Consider the following 20,933-nt stretch of genomic DNA (forward strand, 5'->3'; position numbering starts at 1 on the left):
TCACCAGAGTGGGTCAAAGAGTGTGAGCCAGGTTGATAAGAGTCTCAGATATGATGTCCACCTAGGGCTCTGTGGGGGGAGGGCTCATCAAAGGAAGAGTGGCCTCTACCAGCACTTCTGTATGGGAGAAAGCTGCCCCCCCAGCTCTTGCCCCGAGGTCAGATAATTCAGTTCATCCCTGTGCCTTTCAAGCATCTGTCCCCATGCTGGAGCTCCGAGGGAGTGAGTCCAAGTAAGTCCATGAATGGACCCTTTAAGAGGAATTGCCTAGGACTACAGAAGTTTCTATCTTCCTCAGTCTCAATCCCTACTGGTTTTTATAGCCAGGAGTTACAGGGACTTCTCTACCTGGCACTGGAACCCATGGCTGGGGGGCCTGGTATGGGGCTCAGACCCCTTGCTCCAGAGATAGTCCTCCTGATTTTTATTTGCCACAAGTGGGTGTGGGACAAGCCCATTCCATATTTCCACTCCTCCTACCAGTCTCAATGTGGTTTCTTCTTTAATTCATTCCATAGTTGTAGGATTCCAGGAATTTCTGGCACTTCTTAATGATGGTTGTTCCGTAGTTTAGGTGTAATTTTGATATGGTTGTACGAGGAGGTAAGTACTGACTTTACCCATTCCATCATCATGACCGGATACTGGTTGATTCTTGTATGTGCCCTGATTGGGCATTCAATCTACAACCTCAGTATGTCAGGAGAATGCTCTAACCAACTGAGCTAACCCAACCAGGGCCTGTAATAGGTCAACACTCTGAGAGACCCTATCACCCTCCATGATGTGTGCTGTTCCCCTTTTTTGCAAAGAAAAAACAGTAAGTGCAATTTGTTCAACTATTTAAAAAAAGGAGAAGTGTTTGGAAGCAAGATCTTTTAACAAGACAAACGTCACAAAAGCAGAAAAAGAAAAAAAAGGCAAAAAAAAAAAGTGTGACAATTCTCTAAAGTCTAAAACTAACTAAAAATGCCTTCATAAAAATGTAAAAGGTAAATAACAATCATCTTAAAATATTCAATTAGTTTTGTTGAATATGAAAAATACTGTTTTTATTTGTTTGTAGAAGCATTATTTTATTCAATGTTTTATTACATCAAATTTTAAAAAAGAAACTGACTAAATTTAAACAATATTTAAACAAAGATATCTATCTCATTTTAAGTCAATGCAAATTTTCACTAATTTAGAACTCTGTATTAGCATATTAACATTTGGGGAATTTTTGGAAACATACATTATTATATATAAAAACTGTCTTATAAGAACTTAGGAATACGAAATGGTCCATAAAACTTTACAAATCTTCCTAAACTGTTTTTAGTACAATGAAAATTATATACTTTGATTTTTTAATAAAAATTTCAATTATTTTACAACCAATTTGAAACAAAAGTAAATGTCTAATAATTGTTTTGAGAATTAACATTCATCAGGATTCTATAGCTGATTACACTTAAAACATACACACACAAAAAACTAGGAGACTGGCTAGTTCTACTCTAAAAATAATAATGAACTAATAATTAGGTTGGAAATCATGACTTAAAAGTTAATATGACAGAGAAAGTATCACTACGTGAAAATTCACGGAGAGGACATGGTTACGGCCGGCTTACCATTATTAGCTGCAGCAGTGCTGGATGTTGCGCACATTTACAAACCAGGCTTTCACACTGACAGTGTATTTTAACTGCTTTGATCATTAGCACATGAAGATGCTGGCTGAGTTTGAAACATAATAAATTATATTTATATATACCCTAGGCAGAGCAGTTCCCAAGATTAAATGCTGTTATTTTTAAATACCTTTTTAGAACACAAACATCTAATTTGATCTTACATCATTATGAATAAACATGATAGCTTAAAAATATTAAACCATTTTTTAAATATAATTGGTCCTAAAGTGCCTCGACTTATTGCTTAGCAAAATTCTATCCCTAGTACGGACCCTCAAGCTTTTTGGAAAAGATTTCGGGGTCAAAACTATGAACATCAAATATAATCAGTGTAACAAAGTAATGACCCTCAGGAACTCTGACAGTATGACAAATGTTTATTTTAAAGTTATTGCTTCTGTAGCTGTAGCTCCTCCCTCACTACTTCATATTTTAGGTTCTAGAAGTTCCATCCTTCTGGTACATCTAATCTGTTTTCCTAAATTTGTTTAAAGTATCAACATATAAGATTTTCCACATTATTCTGGCTCAAAGGTAGATCCACACTTTTTCTGCAGCCTAAAGTAAGATTTTTCTTTCTTTTTTTGATGGGGGAGAGGGTAAAAGGAAGAGAGATGGGCTTGATATCTTGTAATTTATAGACTGGCTTCAATGCTACTGGTTATTTCCTGATGAGTAAGATTGCTAAAGGAATACATACCAAGAAGTGGCCATGTAATCATACTGAGGGCAGCAGTTAACACTTCCAGCTCAGAAAAAAAACAAGTAATACAATAATCTGCTAATAGTCATTAGGCATTTGGTACTATATGAACATAAATATTTCATCTACTTTACAAAGTAAGTAAAGGTACATAGTCTATGAAATTATTTGTAACAGAAACTTCACTAGGTAAAGTTTCTCACTATTTCCCTTAGCAAATATTGTACATTTGTCAGAGTACCTGATACTTTTTAAAATATCAAGTAATATAGGACAAGTTGTTATAAAGCAAAACACACACCTGGGAAACATTTTATTTTTTTTGAACTTCATATAACATTGTTCAGGACCACAAGATTTTAAAGGTCTCTTTCAAGCAACTTTTAAATTAGAAATACCACTTAAAAATACTTACTGATGCTATAAATATTAGTGCCTTTCTACATACTGACAATCTTAATGAATGTCATATCCATTATACCTTTTGTTCCTTTGGTCAGAAAGATAAACAGAAACGTTTAATGGTTAGATATTCAAAATCAGTTTTTAAAAACACCCAAACAAACCAAATGTACATCAACATATGTTAAAATTAGTTTTAGTTATTATTAAGAATTCTGAACAAGGATATACTGAAGCTTGTATGTGATTTTTAAAATTATATACAATTTAAAAAACAAATTTAAATTTATAAATAAAATGATTAATGGCCAAATTAAAGAAAGTTTAAGCATCAGATTTAAAATATCTTAAGTTTTCAGCTATTCAGAAATATATTTTGTGAATAATAAGAATTATTTCATAAATATATATGTATAAATAGATATATATCTACAGGATTTGCAAAGGAGAAAATCCTTTAAAGAAAAAAATTGCACTTGTAGATTATCAGGATGTTGTCATCTTTACCCTTTAAGTGAAGTATGATTACCATTCCAGGTGCTTTTGGCACAAATTTTAAGGAGAATATTGACACAATCTTAAAAACACAACGCTTTTATATTTTATTTACTGGAATAGAAGAATCAAACAGAATTTATAATTCTAACAAAAAAAATCCAGATAACTGTAATTGCTTAATTAAATACAAAAACATATTGTTTTTTAAAAAATCTAAACCTGTCTTTACATCTGAAACATGTAAAATTTTACCAACAACAGGTTTTCTTCAATCCCTTCAGCAAGAATTCCCAGCCTTCACACAAAGGTAACGTTGTCTTTTCCTACTTATATATGACTTAGCTTACACCCCAGTATATAAGGACAAAAAATAAATGTATAATAAAAAGATTGGATAAATCAGGAGAGGCTTTTTGGTCTTGAATTCTTCACCCACTAACAACGAAGCAGCACTGTAGGCAGCCCAAAACACACCAAACAGCTTCAAAAAACAAGCAAAAAAGACAAAGGGAAGCATATTAGCAAGTCAATTAACATTCTGCATATTATAGAGTAAAAATAATATTGACACTATTGTTTAAAACAACCCTGACAACCAATTGTGGAAACAGTAAAATTCATTGAGAATGTCTAAAACTTTGTTAAGATGTTCATCCTTGCTCTGCTACTTTGACTTCTGCAAATGAAATGTTTTGTTATCAAACCTGTCTAATCAAAAGAATCACCTAGGGTGTCTATTAAGAAGAAAATCCTGGGATTCACTCTAGTTCTTATGAATCAGAATTTCGAAGAAAATGGTAATGTTAAGATAAGGCAACTTCTGGAAGAACTATTGTTGGACCAAATTGCTGAAATTTGCTGAAAGAAAACTAATTGACTCTTACACAGAAGAAATTTTTTCCTTTCTTTTCTTTTAAGAAGACGGATTAAGGAAAAATTTTACATGATGTTTATTAAGTATCACACCATTTTCCCAAGAAGAGATGGAAGTATAGGGTTAAATAAAAAGGAGAAAAAAAACCCTGTAACATTGTGGTCAATGGTTCATTTAAATAAAATACATTGTGGTTTTCAAATTATATGCATACCTAATTTTAAATGATTTCCACTGGAAATTTATATAGTACTTATTGTTATAGTTACTGAAGCCATTTTACAGAGTAAAATGAAAGAAATACTTCAAGGACAGAACTCAGGGAAACTATTGTATGGTAGAAATAGACTTGGCACAGAGCAGGTTATCTTAACCTTGTAGCACTGACATTTTGGGGCTGAATAATTGTTGTGGGAAGCTGTACTATGCACTGTAGGATGTTTAGCAGCGTCCCTTGCCTCTGCCTACTATATACCAGTAACATTCCACCACCACCCCAATTTGTAATAGCCAAAAATGTCTCCTTGGGTGCAAAAATCGCCCTCAGTTGAGAACCACTGGTACAAAGGTAAAAAATAAATATTGGCAGACTGACTGAAAATATATTTGAGATAGTCCCACCTTCTACTGTGCTTTTTAAACTAAACAAACTAAACAAAAAAACCCACACAAGTATTTTAAGCCTACAGAAAAATATCTGAAATAAAATTATGATCAAATTGCATTTGTATGTCATACTTCATTTTTGTGGTAAATAAACGGTTAACAATTGGTAAGAGTTACAGAGATTTAATTTTTTGAAAAATATAGTGGTTGTAGACTAAACTGTATTCTAATGCAAAAGTTAAAAGGACGAGAGTTCTGCAACATGTTCCTCAACAAAACCTGGACTGAACCAAGAAAGAGCTCACTACACACAGAAGAGTGATTTGGGGGAAAAAAAATAGCAAAGAAAAATGTGAAGTTTAAAAACAATTTTATCCTAAATTTTTAATGATATAAATAAGATTTTCCATTTTATAACAATACATTTGTATGTGGAATAAAGACTATTAAGGACCATTTTTCAGTTGAACTTGATAACTAAAAATGACCAGAGGATACAATTTTAGCAATTTTGGGTGTACTCTCAGCAGTATGCAAACAGGCTTTAACCCAAGTAACAACCAACCAACCAACCCGGAATCAGGAAGGGATTCTGAATGATTCAGTGAAGTGGAATGTTCATTAAGGCTAGATAATTAAATGCCAGCATGGGGCTAGCTCCTATACTGTAAGACTTTGAAACTAAGTGCTAAAAATGCCAATTAAAACACACTTTAGGATTAGAATATAGAAGAAAGAAAGATCTTCTTGGTCTCTAAAGTGTTCAAACAGTTCAAACATACAAAGACGTTCTCAAAATATTCTTTTATAATATTTGTAATAACAGCTACCACTTGTGTGCCAAATCTGTGTCAAGAACCATACTAGGCAATATATATACTTTAAAATCTTCATATCAAACCCTAAAAAATACTTGCTAACATTCCCATTTTGCAGAGAAGGGTAAGAAAAGGTATCTCCCCAAGGCAGAGAGCAAGTATGAATTACGTAACCAGGATGTGGATTCAGAACTGACTGGTTCCAAAATCCACATTCTACTCAATACCCAATGCTTGTACAATATAATGTCAGTATTACCTGTAGTTACCCAATTCTAATGAAGTAGTTTCTTTTATACTGTAATTAATAATAAACTTTAAATAAAACCTAATGTCATAAAAATTAAGTGGCACTACTTAAAAACAAATACTTTAGTCTGGAGCCTATATAATGGCAGTTCTGAAAGTGGTCGTCTTAAAAAGTTCTAGTTTCCATAAAGGAAAAAAAGTACATTCACTGTGTAATGTACAAACATGTGCTAAAGCAGTCATTTCCCAAAGTTGTTCAAAATTAATAAATGTCAAAATTTAAGTTGTAGTACTACTGATTTTTAATAGTTATTATCACTAAATGTTTAAAATGGGTATATATATTAATGTAAACTAATACAGCCTAATGTCCTTACCTCTGCAATATAGAAAAACCAATTTATTGGAACCATATCTATCATATTTGATTAGGTTACTACTTACCAAATAAAGTTGTTAAATAAATGTCCAGTGGACTTTTTTTTTTTTAATATATGTTTTTAAATTATTTATTTATTTTACAGGGAGGGGAAGGGAGGGAGAAAGAGGGAGAGAAACATCAATGTGTGGCTGCCTCTCACGTGGGCTCCACTGGGGACCAGGCCTATAACCCAGGCATGTGCCTTGACTGGGAATCAAACCAGCGACCCTTTGGTTCGCAGCCCACACTCAATCCATGGAGCTACACCAACCAGGGTCGGTGGACTTGTAAATAAATATCTCCCACAAAATCTTAAGTCAGATAAACTCATACTATAAGCATGAAGAAGAAAAATCCAACATTGAAAAATATTGTTACATTTTGAGGCCTAATTTGCTGCTCTTTGTTCTTTATTGCCCCCAGATATACATTATAATTTCTGATAATTAAAAGGGGAAAATAAAAGAAATACCATTGGTAAAATCAACGAGTAAGACCGTTGTTCCAAAATACTAGGACTGTTTGATAAAGAGCTACAGATTACAGTATTCTTAGCCAGAGAACAATTTTGTGATTGGAAAATAGTAAATTATTTTTTATAATACACATTACTTACTTTTATAAGCGTAGACACCAGTTCAAATGATCCAACCACCAAAAGTATAGGAGCTATTACAATGAGAGGAAGTAATGAATATCCTATCACTCCAAGAACTTGGCCATATGCAACCTGTGAATTTTCAAATTTTTAAATAAATATCAGAGAAGTCAAGATACTCATTTAAATCATTCTTGAACATTATATATTCTTTGTTGTACTTACATAAATGTGAGAATTAAGAAGAAACCATGACATTATACCCATTATATTTCAATTTATCATATTCTGTGGTATATTTTTTCCTATGTATACATTAACTAAAATAAAGTTTAATTTGTAATTTAGGTAGAATGAGAGATTAACAATAATAGAACAATTATAACAATACTATATTGTAATAAAAATTATATGAATGTGGTCTCTCTCTCTCTCTCATAACTGCTCTCATACCCAAGTATCCTACTAAGTGACTAACAGGCAGGTGTATACAGAGTGGATACTAACCAAAGGGATGAATCCACTCCTTGCATCAGATGGCACAAGATTTTATTATGCTACTCGGAATGGCATGCAATTTAAAAGTTATGAATTGTTTATTTCTATAATTTTCAATTTAATATTTTTGGATGGCAGTTGATCCCAGGTAACTGAAACTGTGGAAAAAGAAACCACAAGTAAAAGGGAACTATGGGCCCTGGCTGGTATGGCTCAGTGGAGGGTTTGTGAACCAAACCCTTCACTTGTGAACCAAAGGGTTGCTGGTTCGATTCCCAGTCAGAGCACATGCCTGGGGTGCTGGCCAGGTTCCCAGTGGAGGGTGCACAAGAGGCGACCATACATTAATGTTTCTCTCCTTCTCTTTCTCCCTCCCTTCCCTTCTCTCTAAAAATAAATAATAAATTAAATTAAAAAAAAAAAAAGAGGGAACTATGGTACTGACAAAAATGTAAAACAACACTATCCTTCTCACTAACGTTCTTGTTTTGCAAAATAGTTATCTTTCTTTAAATATGTTAAAGTAGATTTGGTTTATTTTTTAGTTTTAAATGAATAGATACATTATTTTAAAATTTTATTTTAATTTATAACATGGTAAATATTGATAAATATAACCCACATAAAGAAATTTCTTTGGGGACCTAAGATCAAAAAGTTTGAAAAATTCTGTACCACAGACTAAATTGTATGCTTCCCAAAAAAGCTATAAATTACTTATAAGTAGAATGGGATCTTTTCTTTCTACTTAATTCCTTATAACAATATTGAGTATGTACAATACTAATATATTGATCCTCTGAAAGAAAGTAGCATAACTTAAAAGCGATTCTACGACAAGAAACACGTATGATGACTATAGCCACTGATGGTATCTACAGTATCAAAAATAGAGCTTACAATAATAAACAAAGGCTATTTTCAAAATTAAGCACTTACTTCTCCACCAAGAACTCTGGCCAGTAAAAAAATTGTTAGTGAACCAAATATCCAAATGGTGATAATCCACGATACCACCTAAGGGGAAAAAAAATTCATGCAATTAATATAAGTTCCTAGAACTCAATTCTCTGCCATAAGATATTTTGGTATACCAATTTGAGGTCACAGAGAGTTTTCTTTGTGTTCCCAGGTATCTTTCCAAAAACTTATTAAGACTACAATATGGTAATTTTGCATACAAATTGAAAATTTAGCAACAATCAATTACCTAAGGAAACCTCAGTACTTCAATAATTATGATAAAAGATTACTGTAAAAAGAGAACAAAGTGGTTACTCTCAACCCCCTGGTTTACACCATCCTGCAAGGAAAATTCATCCCTGAAACAAGCTATCAATCTTCTTGGGAGGTCTTTAAAGTTTGTATTAATTACACACTTATCCAAGTAATAGAATGAAAGACATTTCAGACAATTCTAACTCCTGAGACTTAGCATAATAATGATACATGCATATATTTCCAACTTCTGCCTACTTGGATGGTCTAGAAATAATATCCCAGCAGCTACGTACGCACACTTATTGCCCAGGTTTTTGTTTCTAAATATCATTCTCTAATAAAAGGAACTTGGCTCCTTAGAGAAATGGGTGGTTCCAGGGATGAGGCAGGTAAAAGTAACATATAAGCTCAGAATACTTGGTGGAATCAGAAGGAAAGAAAGTGCTCAAAAAACGATGGGAATATGTTAAAAGGACACAGAAGCTAATCTGAAGGAACTCCTAATGGCTAAAGCTGAAACAAGCTAAGGATGAGGGAATGATTTGTGTTATGTTGTGTTTTGATGATATAGCCTACAGGGAACCAGTCCGAGTGACGATGGCAAATGTAGCTCAGCTCTGGTTCAGAAAACTGACAGGCGAGAGACGGCACACAGGAGCCAGGCCCACAGATCGGCTTTCCCATGGCCAGCATATCTAGGCTGCTTTGAAGCTTGCTTTTGCTAAAACTCCCTCACCCTAAGTTAAGGCAGCAAATGTTTAATGCACATCTTTGAAGTAACTTCCTAAACTCTGTGCTAAACCTCCCGAGGACAGAGTATAACCAGTTCAACCACTTTTTCCCTTGCATTTGCAATATCCTCTTCTTTGTTATCTGTAAGAAGTAATCAGCAACATCCTTTTCTCTGTTATCTGTAAAAAGTAATCACCTAAAGCAAACCTGTGCATAATAAATGAGGACCTTCCTTGATGTAAGGCTCCCAGAAAAGCAAGGGTGGGGGTGCTCTCTCACTCAGAGAGTAGCCATGCTGTCCCCTTTTCTCCACAGGACTCCTGCGGTGCATGTGAATTTGTTGGTCGCATCCCCAACACCGCAGACGCCGCTGGTGGGAGTCCGCATCAAAAGTTTATGATTATTAGGACAAAGTACTATATAAAAACAAATACTAATGTAATGCTTATCATCATTTGTTAAAACGTTTATTTTAAAAAACAACTAAAAGTGACTAAAAGGTAAGAACAAGACTATGAGTTTTGTGTTTTAAACTCTTCATCCCTTGGAGAAATTAGAAAGGGGACAGGCAGCCCCTTTGGTCACTTCTGGTCAGATGGGGTTAGTTCCATCCATTTACCCCAGTGGCTTATTAATACAAATATTAACACTTTCGATGTGGAAAAATTTGAAAAGCATTAATCTAAGGTACTCCCTGCAGATTTAATTAAGACTAGTTCTTGGGATGAATAAGTGAGAATAAGTAGAGGTAAAGCATTTCTCAAATATAATGTAGTATTATAGTTAATATTTGGCTATTTTAATTTTAAAACTCTTAAAATATTTAGAATTTATATAAAGTAAGATATACTTACCCTAAACTGTCCATATAATGATATCATGGAAAAGAAAAGAACAACAGCCAGTGGACCCCAAAAGTCAGGATTGTCTCTCACCACTTGTCTGTTAAAACCCAGTGATGGCATTGGCATCAAAACACAACGGATTTTGTAGTAAATATCCTTTAGATCGATATCCAATTCTTCCCTGTAATTGTAAAATAAAAATTCTTAAAAGGCATACAACACTTGTAAATACTGTTATATTTACTTACTTATTTTTAAAAGATTTTATTTATTTTCAGAGAGAGAGAGAGGGAGAAAGAGAGGGAATGAAATATCAACGTGTGTTTGCCTCTCATGTTGTCCCCCCACTGGGGACCTGGCCTGCAACCCAGGCATGTGCCCTGACTGGGAATCAAACCAGTGACCCATTGGTTCACAGGCCAGTGCTCAATCCACTGAGCCACACCAGCCAGGGTCTGAATACTATTATGTTTAAATTTATGTTGCAGGAGAACTTAAGTTTAAATATAATGGTATAGTCTCTATAGGTCAACAAAACACTTATGTTTGAAGTACCGTATTTTGCTGATTCTAAGGAGTACATTTTCAACATTTTAACATTTCTAAAGTTGGGATGAATCTCACAATTGCTGGTGTTTTACAATTGCTGTCAGACTTAAGTGAAGCCAAGTGCTTCTCAGACCTGCCTTCCCTTTTGCCAGTCTCCCGAAGGCACTACCTATTTGGGACTTTAAATTAAATTCTCTGCTTGAGACGTTTTTGTGCCATACTGACAACTGAGACTGGATTCCTACATGAGATCTGGTATAGGTTTTACATTCTCAGGAGAAAGTTTTCTTCCAGCACCCCACCAGTGCCAAACTGAAACAAATAACTGCCCCCTGCTATCTCTTTTTGTATGATAGGTTATTTCTCATTTACCCTTACACCAAGGAGATAGCCCTTTGATGTCCTAGCTGTATGCTGTCTTAAGCACTTTTTCTTTCTTATTGATAAATGTAAAATAACTGCACCTTATAATTCATGGCATCTTAGATTTGATGAAATATGACATATAAACATAGAAATAAGATGTTATAACAGCACTTCATCCACCAATAATTACTGCAGAGAATAATTTGGTAATGCCTTGATTTTACGAAGCTATAGTTTCTACTTTTCAAAATTAATAAATTTTTTCTTTATTGATTTTAGAGAGAGAGAGAGAGTGAAAACCTGGTTTATCGTTACACTTATTTACGGTTAATTCTTGTATGTGCTCTGACCGGGATCAAACCCCCAACCTTGGTATATAGGGTCAACACTCTAACCAACTGAGCTACCGGGCCAGGGTCCAAAATTATTAAATTCTTCACTTTTTTTCCCAAGTGATAACATAGTAACAAAAAAAAAAAAAGGAAAGGAAAAAAGAAAGTCTCCCTACAGTCCTCAGTGGTAGCTTTAAAATTTCTATATGGGAGAGATTTGGAAGTGATAATCTTTTTACAAGTCTTAAATTGTCCTACACTGAGTTTCCACAGCCAGCACCCACGTGTTCTCTCTCAGACTGCATGTTTACGTGAGATAACCACAGACCCAGGTAAGCCCTAAGAGCCTGCAGTGTGTGTGTCTGTGTGAGAGAGAGAGAGAAAGGGAGAGACAGAGAGAGGATTATGATTCTTCTATTTTTTGCAATGTAATAGGTTAAAAATATTCCCTCATCCAAGTACTAATCAGGCCCGACTGTGCTTAGCTTCTGAGATCAGACGAGATCAGATGCATTCAATGTGGTGTGGCCATAGATAATTTTAATACAAATAAATAAATAAGTACATACATACATACATACTTGAAAACATCCAGGGGGAAAAAAAAGAATACTGCAAAATAAGCCACCTTGACAACATTTACAGTATAAACTGGAAGATTTTTTTTAAAAGTCTCATTGTTTTTCTAATTACTAGTAAAACTGAAAACAGCTAAAACTTTTCACCAAAAAGGTTAAGATTTTCTATATTTATTTTTAAATAACAATGAAAGAATATAGCCATCCAACACACTAGCTCTAAAAACAAAAAAATACATATTATTTTTACATACAAGAGTGGCTTGTTATCTTCAGGATCATCATCTTCAACTTCCAAAAGCCAGCCATATCCTCTTTGTCTCAGAAATGTAGTAGCTGTAGATTCTTTGATAAAATCTCCACCAAGGTTTAACTTGACATCTGGGGCTGCTATTGAACCACTGAGCTCTTAAAGGAAAAGAGGAGAAAACTGTAAACCAATGTAAAATGTGTGAATCTTAACTAATATAAGCATAAATTCAACTAAGATAATTATCATTTGAAGACCTACTACTGCATGAAATCTTCATATTTTAAAGTTACAGATATCTAAGTACTTTTATTTTACAACAAGAAAATGAAAGATGAGGGAGGTGAAGACATATGAAAGGTTTCACAGCTAATTAGCTGGACTGGCACCAAAATCTAGACTGAAAACAATAACTTAAATTTTTGTCAATGCTTGTATTTTATTTGTTTATTTTTAAATTAAACTTATTGGGGTGACACTGGTTAATAAAATGATACAGCTTTCGAGTGTACAGTTCTATGATACATCATCTGCATACTGCACTGTGTGCACCATCCAAAGTCAAATCTTCTTCCATCACCATATATTTGACCCCCTTGACTCTTTACTACCTCCCAAACCTCTTTTCCCTCTATTATCTACCACACTGTGGCCTGAGCCTATGAGTTTTTGTTTGTTTTTCTTATTTGTTGCTTTCAGAGTAACTTTACATTATTTCTTATTTATTTATTTATATTTTATTTATTTATTCTTAGAAAGAGGGAAAAGGAGGAAGAAAGAGAGGGAAACCTCTATGTGCAAGAGATATGTCAATCAGTTGCCTCTTGCACACCCCCCCAAGTGGGGACCTGGCCTGCAACCCAGGCACGTGCCCTGACTGGGAATGAAACCCACAACCCTTTGGTGCACGCTCCAACCAACTGAGCCACCAGGCCAGGGCTGGAATTCTGGAATGGTACTTTAAAAAATAATTTTGGCAACAGCAAACCAAAACATTCCTAACACAAAGGTGCTTTCTCGGGAGATCATATACAGTATATAGAAGAGCTTAATTTTAACCTAAATTTTAGGTTAGCTTTTAAGAACAGCCATCAAAATTTCAGCTTCAACTTCAGTCAATGAGTGGATCAATTATGAGCCACATCTTGGTCTGGTTGTGACAACTCCTGAAATTAATTTTAACAAAAAAAAGCTAAGTCCTAGCTTAGCTACTAATTAATAGAGCAAATCATTACTATCTTCTGGTCTCCAGTTTCTATTCAAAGTTCTTTTCCAGTTTTAACATTATATGATTCTAAAAAGGTTTTATAAAGGAGTTTATTCAACTAAAGATAAAATAAAAGTACTTTTGAATTCCCTGTCCTTCCCTACTTAAAGTTTAAAAATAGTCCCTGTAGATGCTATCATAGAATCTTGTAATTAAAATATTCTCTCAAAATTGCTTTCTGCTTCTTTGTCTTAGCCTCAGTTGAAATGAGTTAAAATTTAACTAAAATCCCATTTCCACTAGGAACAAGGAATGCTGTTCTTGACTTAACAAGAGGAAGATCTAGGTCAGGAAGCCATTAGTACAGCAGTGACATTAAAGGTTTTTGAATTATGAGGCAGGAAAGGACCTCAATAACTGTTTCCTGGCCTGTACAAAGGACTATACTTCTTAATCAAAACCAAAAAAGGATTTATAAATTATAACAATAAGGAATGCTGTAATGAAGACTTGTGTATGTTCAGCAGTTTGTCATAGCATGGATGCCAGAACATCGAAAAGGCACCGTAGCTTACAATTTTATAGCATTTTCCATTCCAAAGTGGGAAAATACCATGGACATATATGTAGGGGTGCCAGTGACAGTGGTTTTACACGTCCCCCAGTATCCCAAAGGCCTAATCAGTGTGGGAACAGAAAAGTCCAAATATTGGTGGTTAGCCTAACATGTTATTAAGCTAACAAGAGTAATGTCAAAAACAAGGAAAAAAGATTTCAAATCATTCCAGGAGCAGTTGTCTTAAGTTAAACCAGAATAAGAACCACCTAGCTTGGCTATCAACTCTAGAATAGGCATACAGAATTGTAAAACACTAATTTTAAATCAATTCTTTCTTACTGCACTATGTATTCTTCTGATTAAAAAATTAATATTTTATTTATTTTCAGAGAGAGGGGAAGGGAAGGAGAACGACTAGGAGAGAAACATCATCTACTGCCTCCTGCACACCCCAACTGGGGACCTGGCCTGCAACCCAGACATGTGCCCTGACTGGGAATTGAATGGCAACCTTAGTTCATAGGCCAGCGCTTAATCCATGGAGCCACACCAGCCATGGCTCATTTTCTAAATAAGAAAAGTATAAAGATAATAATAAATACGTGAGTTTAAGAGGAAATAATCTTTGGGGAAAATCTATTTCAAAAGGAAATCTGAAAAATGTTTAGCCCTGGCTGGTACGGCTCAGTGGATTGAGCACTGGCCTGCAAACTAAAGGGTTCCTGGTTTGATTCCCAGTCAGGGCACATGCCTGGGTTGTGCGCCAGGTCCCCACTAGGGGGCACTCAAGAGGCAACCACGCATTGATGTTTCTCTCCCTCTCTTCTCCTATGAAAATAAATAAAATATTTTAAAAATATTTTTCCATTGACCCCAGCCAGGTAGTTCTGTTGGTTAGAGTGTTGTCCCAAAATTCCAAGGTTACAGGTTTGATCCAGGTCAGGGCACATACAGAAAGCAACCAATGAATGCATAAATAAGTGGAACAATAAACAGATGCTTCTCTCTCTTTTTTTTAAATGTTTCCACTGGTGTTTGGGTTCTGAGTGAGGAAGAATATCATTAAGTTTCAGGTTTTATTGAAAGCCACCTGGGAAAACTGCAGAACAAAATTTAACGGTAACTTTCTCTCCCTTAAAATTCAAGTGTATGAATGGGTGAGGAGGGATCCTTTCTCTGAATTTCCTATTCAGCCTGAGAACTTCACTTTGCAAGATAAGGAAGAACTCACTCAAGTGCAGTATGAAGTACCTTCAGAAGATTTAGTGATCTGCCCCTAGACAAGTGCCAGATTTCTGTGAAAGAAAAGTATCCTGAAATGGATAATGAACATTTTGTTGGCACTTGCCAACTTCTTATATACGTGAAGGTTTTTCTTATTTAACATGCAATAAAAACAAAGACAAAATCATCTCATTCATTTGAAAATAAAATCCATGTGTGCTTAAATCCAAACCAGAACTGAGTATTTCTACAGCAAAACAAAAGCAGCACATGTTTCACAGTGAAGGGATAAATTCCACCATTCCATTTTAATTATAAAAACATTTTAATGCATATATAGGGTCAATGAAAAATATCAAGAAACCAATGCAAGTACATAATGATTTTATAATTGCTAGATATATATTGAAATTTGATCATGACACTCCATAAAATTTTTTTAAAAGCTTTGTATAAAACTGTTTCTTAGGTTATATTTTTATTCATATTGTTTTGATTTATGGTTTTAGTTGCCTTACTATCCAATGTCAGTAAATTTTCATAATGTACATGATATTAATTAAAATCAATTAAATCTCCTGAACCTACCTTTAGAAAAATTGAATCCCATTTTGGGATAAACTAGTTATTTAACAGAAATTCCTTTTATTTGCATAATTTGCCTTTTAACTTATCTTGAAATAATTAGAGATTCACATGAAGTTGCAAAAATAGTACAGAGAGGTTGCATGTACCCTTCACCCAGTTTCCTCTAAGACACGATGTTAGTAACTATGAAAACTGGGACACTGCTCTGGCTGATGTGGCTCAGTGGATTGAGTGCCAGCCTGTGAACCGTACGGTTGCCAGTTCAATTCCCACTCTGGGCACATGCCTGGGTTGTGAGCCATGTTCCCAGTGTGTGGGAGGCGACTGATCCATGTTTCTGTCCCTCTCTTTCTCTCTCTCCCTTCTCCTCTCTAAAAGCAAACAAATAAAATCTTTAAAAAATCAAAAACAAAACTGGGACACTGGCATATCCTCAAATTTTACCAGTTTTGCATGCAGTTATATTTGTATTTGTGTATAGTTCTCTGAAACTTTATCACATTTATAGATTTGGTCAATGCCTTATGAGTTTAAAATGTATGAAAAGAAATAGATTTTTTAAAAAGGTAAACCTTGCTTAACTACCTTTTCTTTCCAAGAAAAAGTTGGCTAAAAAGTCATTTTCAATTTTCAAATAGGGAAGGAAAGCTATTCTTGCACCCACTAAATACCATATATTAAACTTCATTAGCAAATCGTATAGAAGATATTTGTGATATTACCTACATGGATATAATTTTTGAAAAATCAAGTAGGATATTTTCTCAAAAGGAAAAACTAAAGATTCCTCTGTCTATACTGCTAACTTGTATTAGAGGTGATATCCTTTCTGGGAAGGGGTAACCTGATACAAAGAGTAGGCTAGATGTTTGGTCACATTAACAAATAAACAAAAAAATCATCATTTACTCAAAAGAGCACTGACAATAATTACTGGATTATTATTTCTACAACTTACTGATCACAGTAAGGTTCTATGAGTTGTAGCTACTATTCCAGCTAAAATAAAATTCCTCCTATTCTGATCTTTCATAACATTCTAAATCAGTACTTCTCAAGCTTTAATGTGCCTATGAATCACCAAAGGATCTTGTTAAAATGCAAATCATGCTTAAGGCAGATTCTGCATTACTAAGTGCCCAGGTAACGCCAAAGCTGATGGTCTGTGGACATAAATCAGGCAAAGCATTACTATTTGTCTGATACAAAAATAAATTCAAAAAGATTGCCTTAAAGACTTCTATATTAGACTACACACATATACACATACTCACACATCATTACATTCTTGCATTTACACACATGCATTTCATGTACTGCTTTTGGATGTAATTTTATACATGAATATTCAGTATGGACTTCATTATTCACTTATTTATTCATTTATTGGCTTATTCATACATAGCTCATGGTCTTTCAACTCTACTTATGGACCTTGCCTTAATACACAAAAACAATTATTCCTATATTCTCATAAGCTGTATGCTTTTCATTTTTATACATGACAAAAAAGACCCTTATAGAAGCAGTGTAAGTTTTCCAATATCACATAGTTACTGTAAGAGTCAGGACTTTAACTGAAGCCTTCTAGCTCTAAATCAAGTAATTTTTTTTGTTATTCCACTCAAAATATGTTGGTTTGTGGTCCCCAGTGTCAATATCACATAAAATAAAGGAAAACATGGGTATTTATTCCTGTAACAAACAATTATTTTGAAATATTCATATTCTGGGTTCTGTGGTAGGTGCTGGGATATAGAAAAGATTAGAGAAGTTTCTGTTTCTGAGGGACAGTTAGGCAAGGTTTCACCAAGGAGGGAGCATTTGAGTTGTCTTAAGTTTCAACCGGGGGTGAGGAGGAGAAAGGCATTTTAAGCATGGGGGCTAGAATATGCATAGATACGGAGAGGAAACATCAGACAGAGTTTTGGACCAAGGATATGTGTGGTCAAATAGTAAGGACAGATATCATTAAGGAAAAGAGATGTGGACAGAAGGAAGGTATGCACTGAAAACATCAATGAGTCCAAAATATTCAAGGTTAGAAAAATTGTATAAAAAGGGAGAAGCAAGAATTTACATGACATGCTTGGGGATAAGAGAAAAGACTTAGGAGTTGCAGAGCAAAATGTTCATGTTGGAGAACAATAAAAACTACGTGTGGGGCCCTGACTGGTGTGGCTCGGTGGGCTGGGCGTCATCCCCTGACCTGAAGGGCTGTCAGTTTGATTCCCGGTCCGGGCAGGTTCCTGGGCTGCAGGTCAGGTCCTGGGTTGGGGCTGGGCGAGGGGCAGCTGATCATATTTCTCTCTCACACTGATGGTTCTCTCCCTCTCTTCCTCCCTTCCCCTCTCTCTAAAAATAAATAAATTAAATTAAAAAAAGAACTAAGTGTGGAGCCAGTTAACACTGAAACCCAAGCAGCAGCAGCATTGCTAACATGGACTGAGCACTTAACCTGGCCAGATATAGTAGTAAGTCCTCTGCATTTGCAAAATATTTGAACACCTGGGTATTATTACCCCCATTTTATTTTTAAGAAAAATGAGGTTAAGAGAAATGAGGTAACTTGCTCAATATCATCTAAACAGCAACTGGTAAAGCCAGGATGCAACCGAAGACTCTTTAACACTATACTTCAAATACACTATTCAACTTATAAAAATATAAGAAAGAGGCACCATGGTTTAGTGGAAAGGAATCTGAAGACACAGAACACTCGATTGCAATTCCAGATCTTCATGTGGATGTTACTGAACTTCTCTACGCCTGTTTTTTTCACCTATATTTAATGTTTTATTGAAATGAAATACTCATTGTTCATCCTTGTTCTAGGGATAAAGATAAACATGGCCAAAAAATATTGCACAAACAACCTGGACCAAAAGAACAGAGAAAACTGGCATATGTATTAAAATATTCAGCACAACCTGTAACAAATAATTACAAATGTCTCTAAGCCTGTTATATTATAAAATACAGGAATAATAAAACTCAGCAGGATTCTTATAAAGACCAACCAAGACATATGCTTAAAATACTGTACAAATTTAAGTTGTATAAAGCTATACAGATGAGGGTGTTATGACACATCTACATAACCTTGGCTATTCAGGGAGTCTATACGTCTTTGAAGGCTATATGAAGAAGTTTGAATAAACCTCATGGACTTTATTTATTCTAGGTTTCTTGGTTTAGTATACAGAGTCAATGGGTTAGCTCATTATATTATTTTGTCAGATTTCTTATGTGTATTAAGAAAGGTAATTCCTGGGGGAAGGGAGGATATGAAAAATATACACAATGACAGAAAACCTTAAACATCAGGTTCTGATACTCAATGACAGACATTTTTTTTTAAGTCTAGGAGATTAAAGTTGATATTTCTCCCTAAACACTACGCTACCAAATGTAGACAAAACAAATCAAAATATTTTGGATTTCGTTATTTCACCAAATATTCCTAGGAGTTTAAAAGAAATGGGGAGGTAGAGTGGGTGGACTGGGTGAATAAGGGGAAGGGACTAAGAAATACAAATCACTGGTTACAAAACAGTCACGGGGATGTAAAGCACAGCGGAGGGAATATAATCGATAACTGTAATAACTGTAGGGGGCGAGGTGGGTACTGCAGCCACGCGGGGGAGGGGACACTGTGTAAGGACATGACTGTCTAACCACTATGCAGTGCCCCCGAAACTAATGTAAAATAATATTCAATGTAAACTGTAATTGAAAAAAAGTGTATCAGTTATGTTCTCTATGATGGATTTTTTTTTTTACATTTTAAATGATAACCAAAACTACAGTACCATTAATTAAACAATACCAATCAAAAGCAAAATAAGGGGAGGAGGGAAAACCATCTGTATTAACCGATGCACTATAAAACCAGATTTCTGAGGAAATACTACATTCTTCTTCAGACTGAAGTTTCTTACAGCTAAGTATAACTTATTTTTTTTCATATTAGGCAGTAAGTCTGACACCAGAAAATCGCTGGCGTAAAGTGTAATAAACCTAAAATTTGCAAATGACCAGCAGAGAACGATTCCAGTTTCAGAGAGTCTGGTAAGGAGCAGCGAAAAGGAAGAAAACACAATTTCCTGTGCTGCAGAAAAATCTCTCCACCACAACTGCTTCGTCAAAACAGTTACAAGGAAAACTGTCGAAGCTACTGGGAACACCTGGCCGCATTACAAGTGCAAACAAACCTGGGTCTACTTATCTGACTATTAGGTCAACCACTGACAAAAACAGCAGGGAAACTGGGACGGAGGCTTGATAGCGAATTCCATGTGTTTGCGGCGCCGAATCCAATCCCAGCAAAAATTACTGATTGACAAATGAGAGGAACACTGCTCTCTTCCCTCCTCCTGATCCTCGACACCTACCCTGGACAATCTAACCATCGCTTTTCGGAATAATAATAGCCAGTCGTTTCATTAAAAAATCTTCGGGTTCCGTGGGTCCACCTGAGGCAGGCAAGTCACCCAGAAGAACCTGCCGGAGAAGAACCAGACGGAGCAGGGGAGGCCGGGGCTGACCGAGGAGCTGGGAACGCTCCCCACTCCCGTCCATCGGCCACTCGGGCCCCCTTCGAAGGCCTCACCGGCGCAGTCCGCCTCCTGCGGCCCCCGCCCGGCCACAGCGCCTCGGCACCAGACAGACCCCGCCGCGTAGGGCCCGGCGACCAGCGGCGGGCTGGGCCCTTCGAGGACTCAGTCTCACCTTCCGCGTCGGCAGAGGAGACAAAGGTGAAGTCCCCGTTAGTAGGGGAATACGCCGGGGGCGGGCCCGGCGGCTGCATCTCGCGGCCGCTCGGGGCCGACGGCCAGGGAGAAGGCTGAGGCTGGGCCCGGGGCCCGGGGCGGCCGCGGCGCCGACCCGCACGCGCGCCCTACGGTGCTGCCGGAGAGCCTGGGGGTGCGGGCTGCTGCGAGGCCCGCGACGAGCGCAGCGGGCTGCGGGGCGGTTCCTGACACAGCCCCACCAAAGTCCCTCCGGTGGCGACCGCGACGCCGGCGCCCTGACAGGACCATAACAGTGACAGCACCCCTCGGATTGGCTCTTTGTAAGGTGCTCTCCCATTGGCGCCGGGAGCAATGTCCTGATTGGGTCGCCCTTTTGTTG

General features: G+C 36.1%; 1 protein-coding gene across 1 annotated transcript; it reads right to left on the minus strand.

Annotated features, from left to right (window-relative positions):
• Positions 1-2,681: 2,681 nt before the first annotated feature.
• YIPF4 (Yip1 domain family member 4) lies at positions 2,682-20,854 on the minus strand. The gene is made up of 6 exons (XM_053924600.2): positions 20,532-20,854; positions 12,227-12,380; positions 10,157-10,328; positions 8,289-8,366; positions 6,870-6,983; positions 2,682-3,766 (listed from the first exon to the last, which is right to left on the minus strand). Exons 1-6 carry the CDS (start codon positions 20,608-20,610, stop codon positions 3,629-3,631), a joined length of 735 nt encoding a protein of 244 aa, XP_053780575.1. The 5' UTR covers positions 20,611-20,854; the 3' UTR covers positions 2,682-3,628.
• Positions 20,855-20,933: the final 79 nt, after the last annotated feature.

Source organism: Desmodus rotundus, chromosome 5, assembly GCF_022682495.2.
Source record: "Desmodus rotundus isolate HL8 chromosome 5, HLdesRot8A.1, whole genome shotgun sequence".
In the NCBI taxonomy this organism is placed as follows: domain Eukaryota; kingdom Metazoa; phylum Chordata; class Mammalia; order Chiroptera; family Phyllostomidae; genus Desmodus; species Desmodus rotundus.

Bases quoted from the DNA above. Each gene is read 5' to 3' on its own strand.
- YIPF4 (XM_053924600.2), bottom strand. From the start codon at position 20,610: ATGCAGCCGCCGGGCCCGCCCCCGGCGTATTCCCCTACTAACGGGGAC. The intron at 6,984-8,288 runs GTAAGTGCTTAA...GAAAATTCACAG, and splicing joins CCAGAGTTCTTGGTGGAGAA to GTTGCATATGGCCAAGTTCT. The intron at 3,767-6,869 runs GTAAGTAATGTG...TGTTTTTTGAAG, and splicing joins TGGTGTCTACGCTTATAAAA to CTGTTTGGTGTGTTTTGGGC.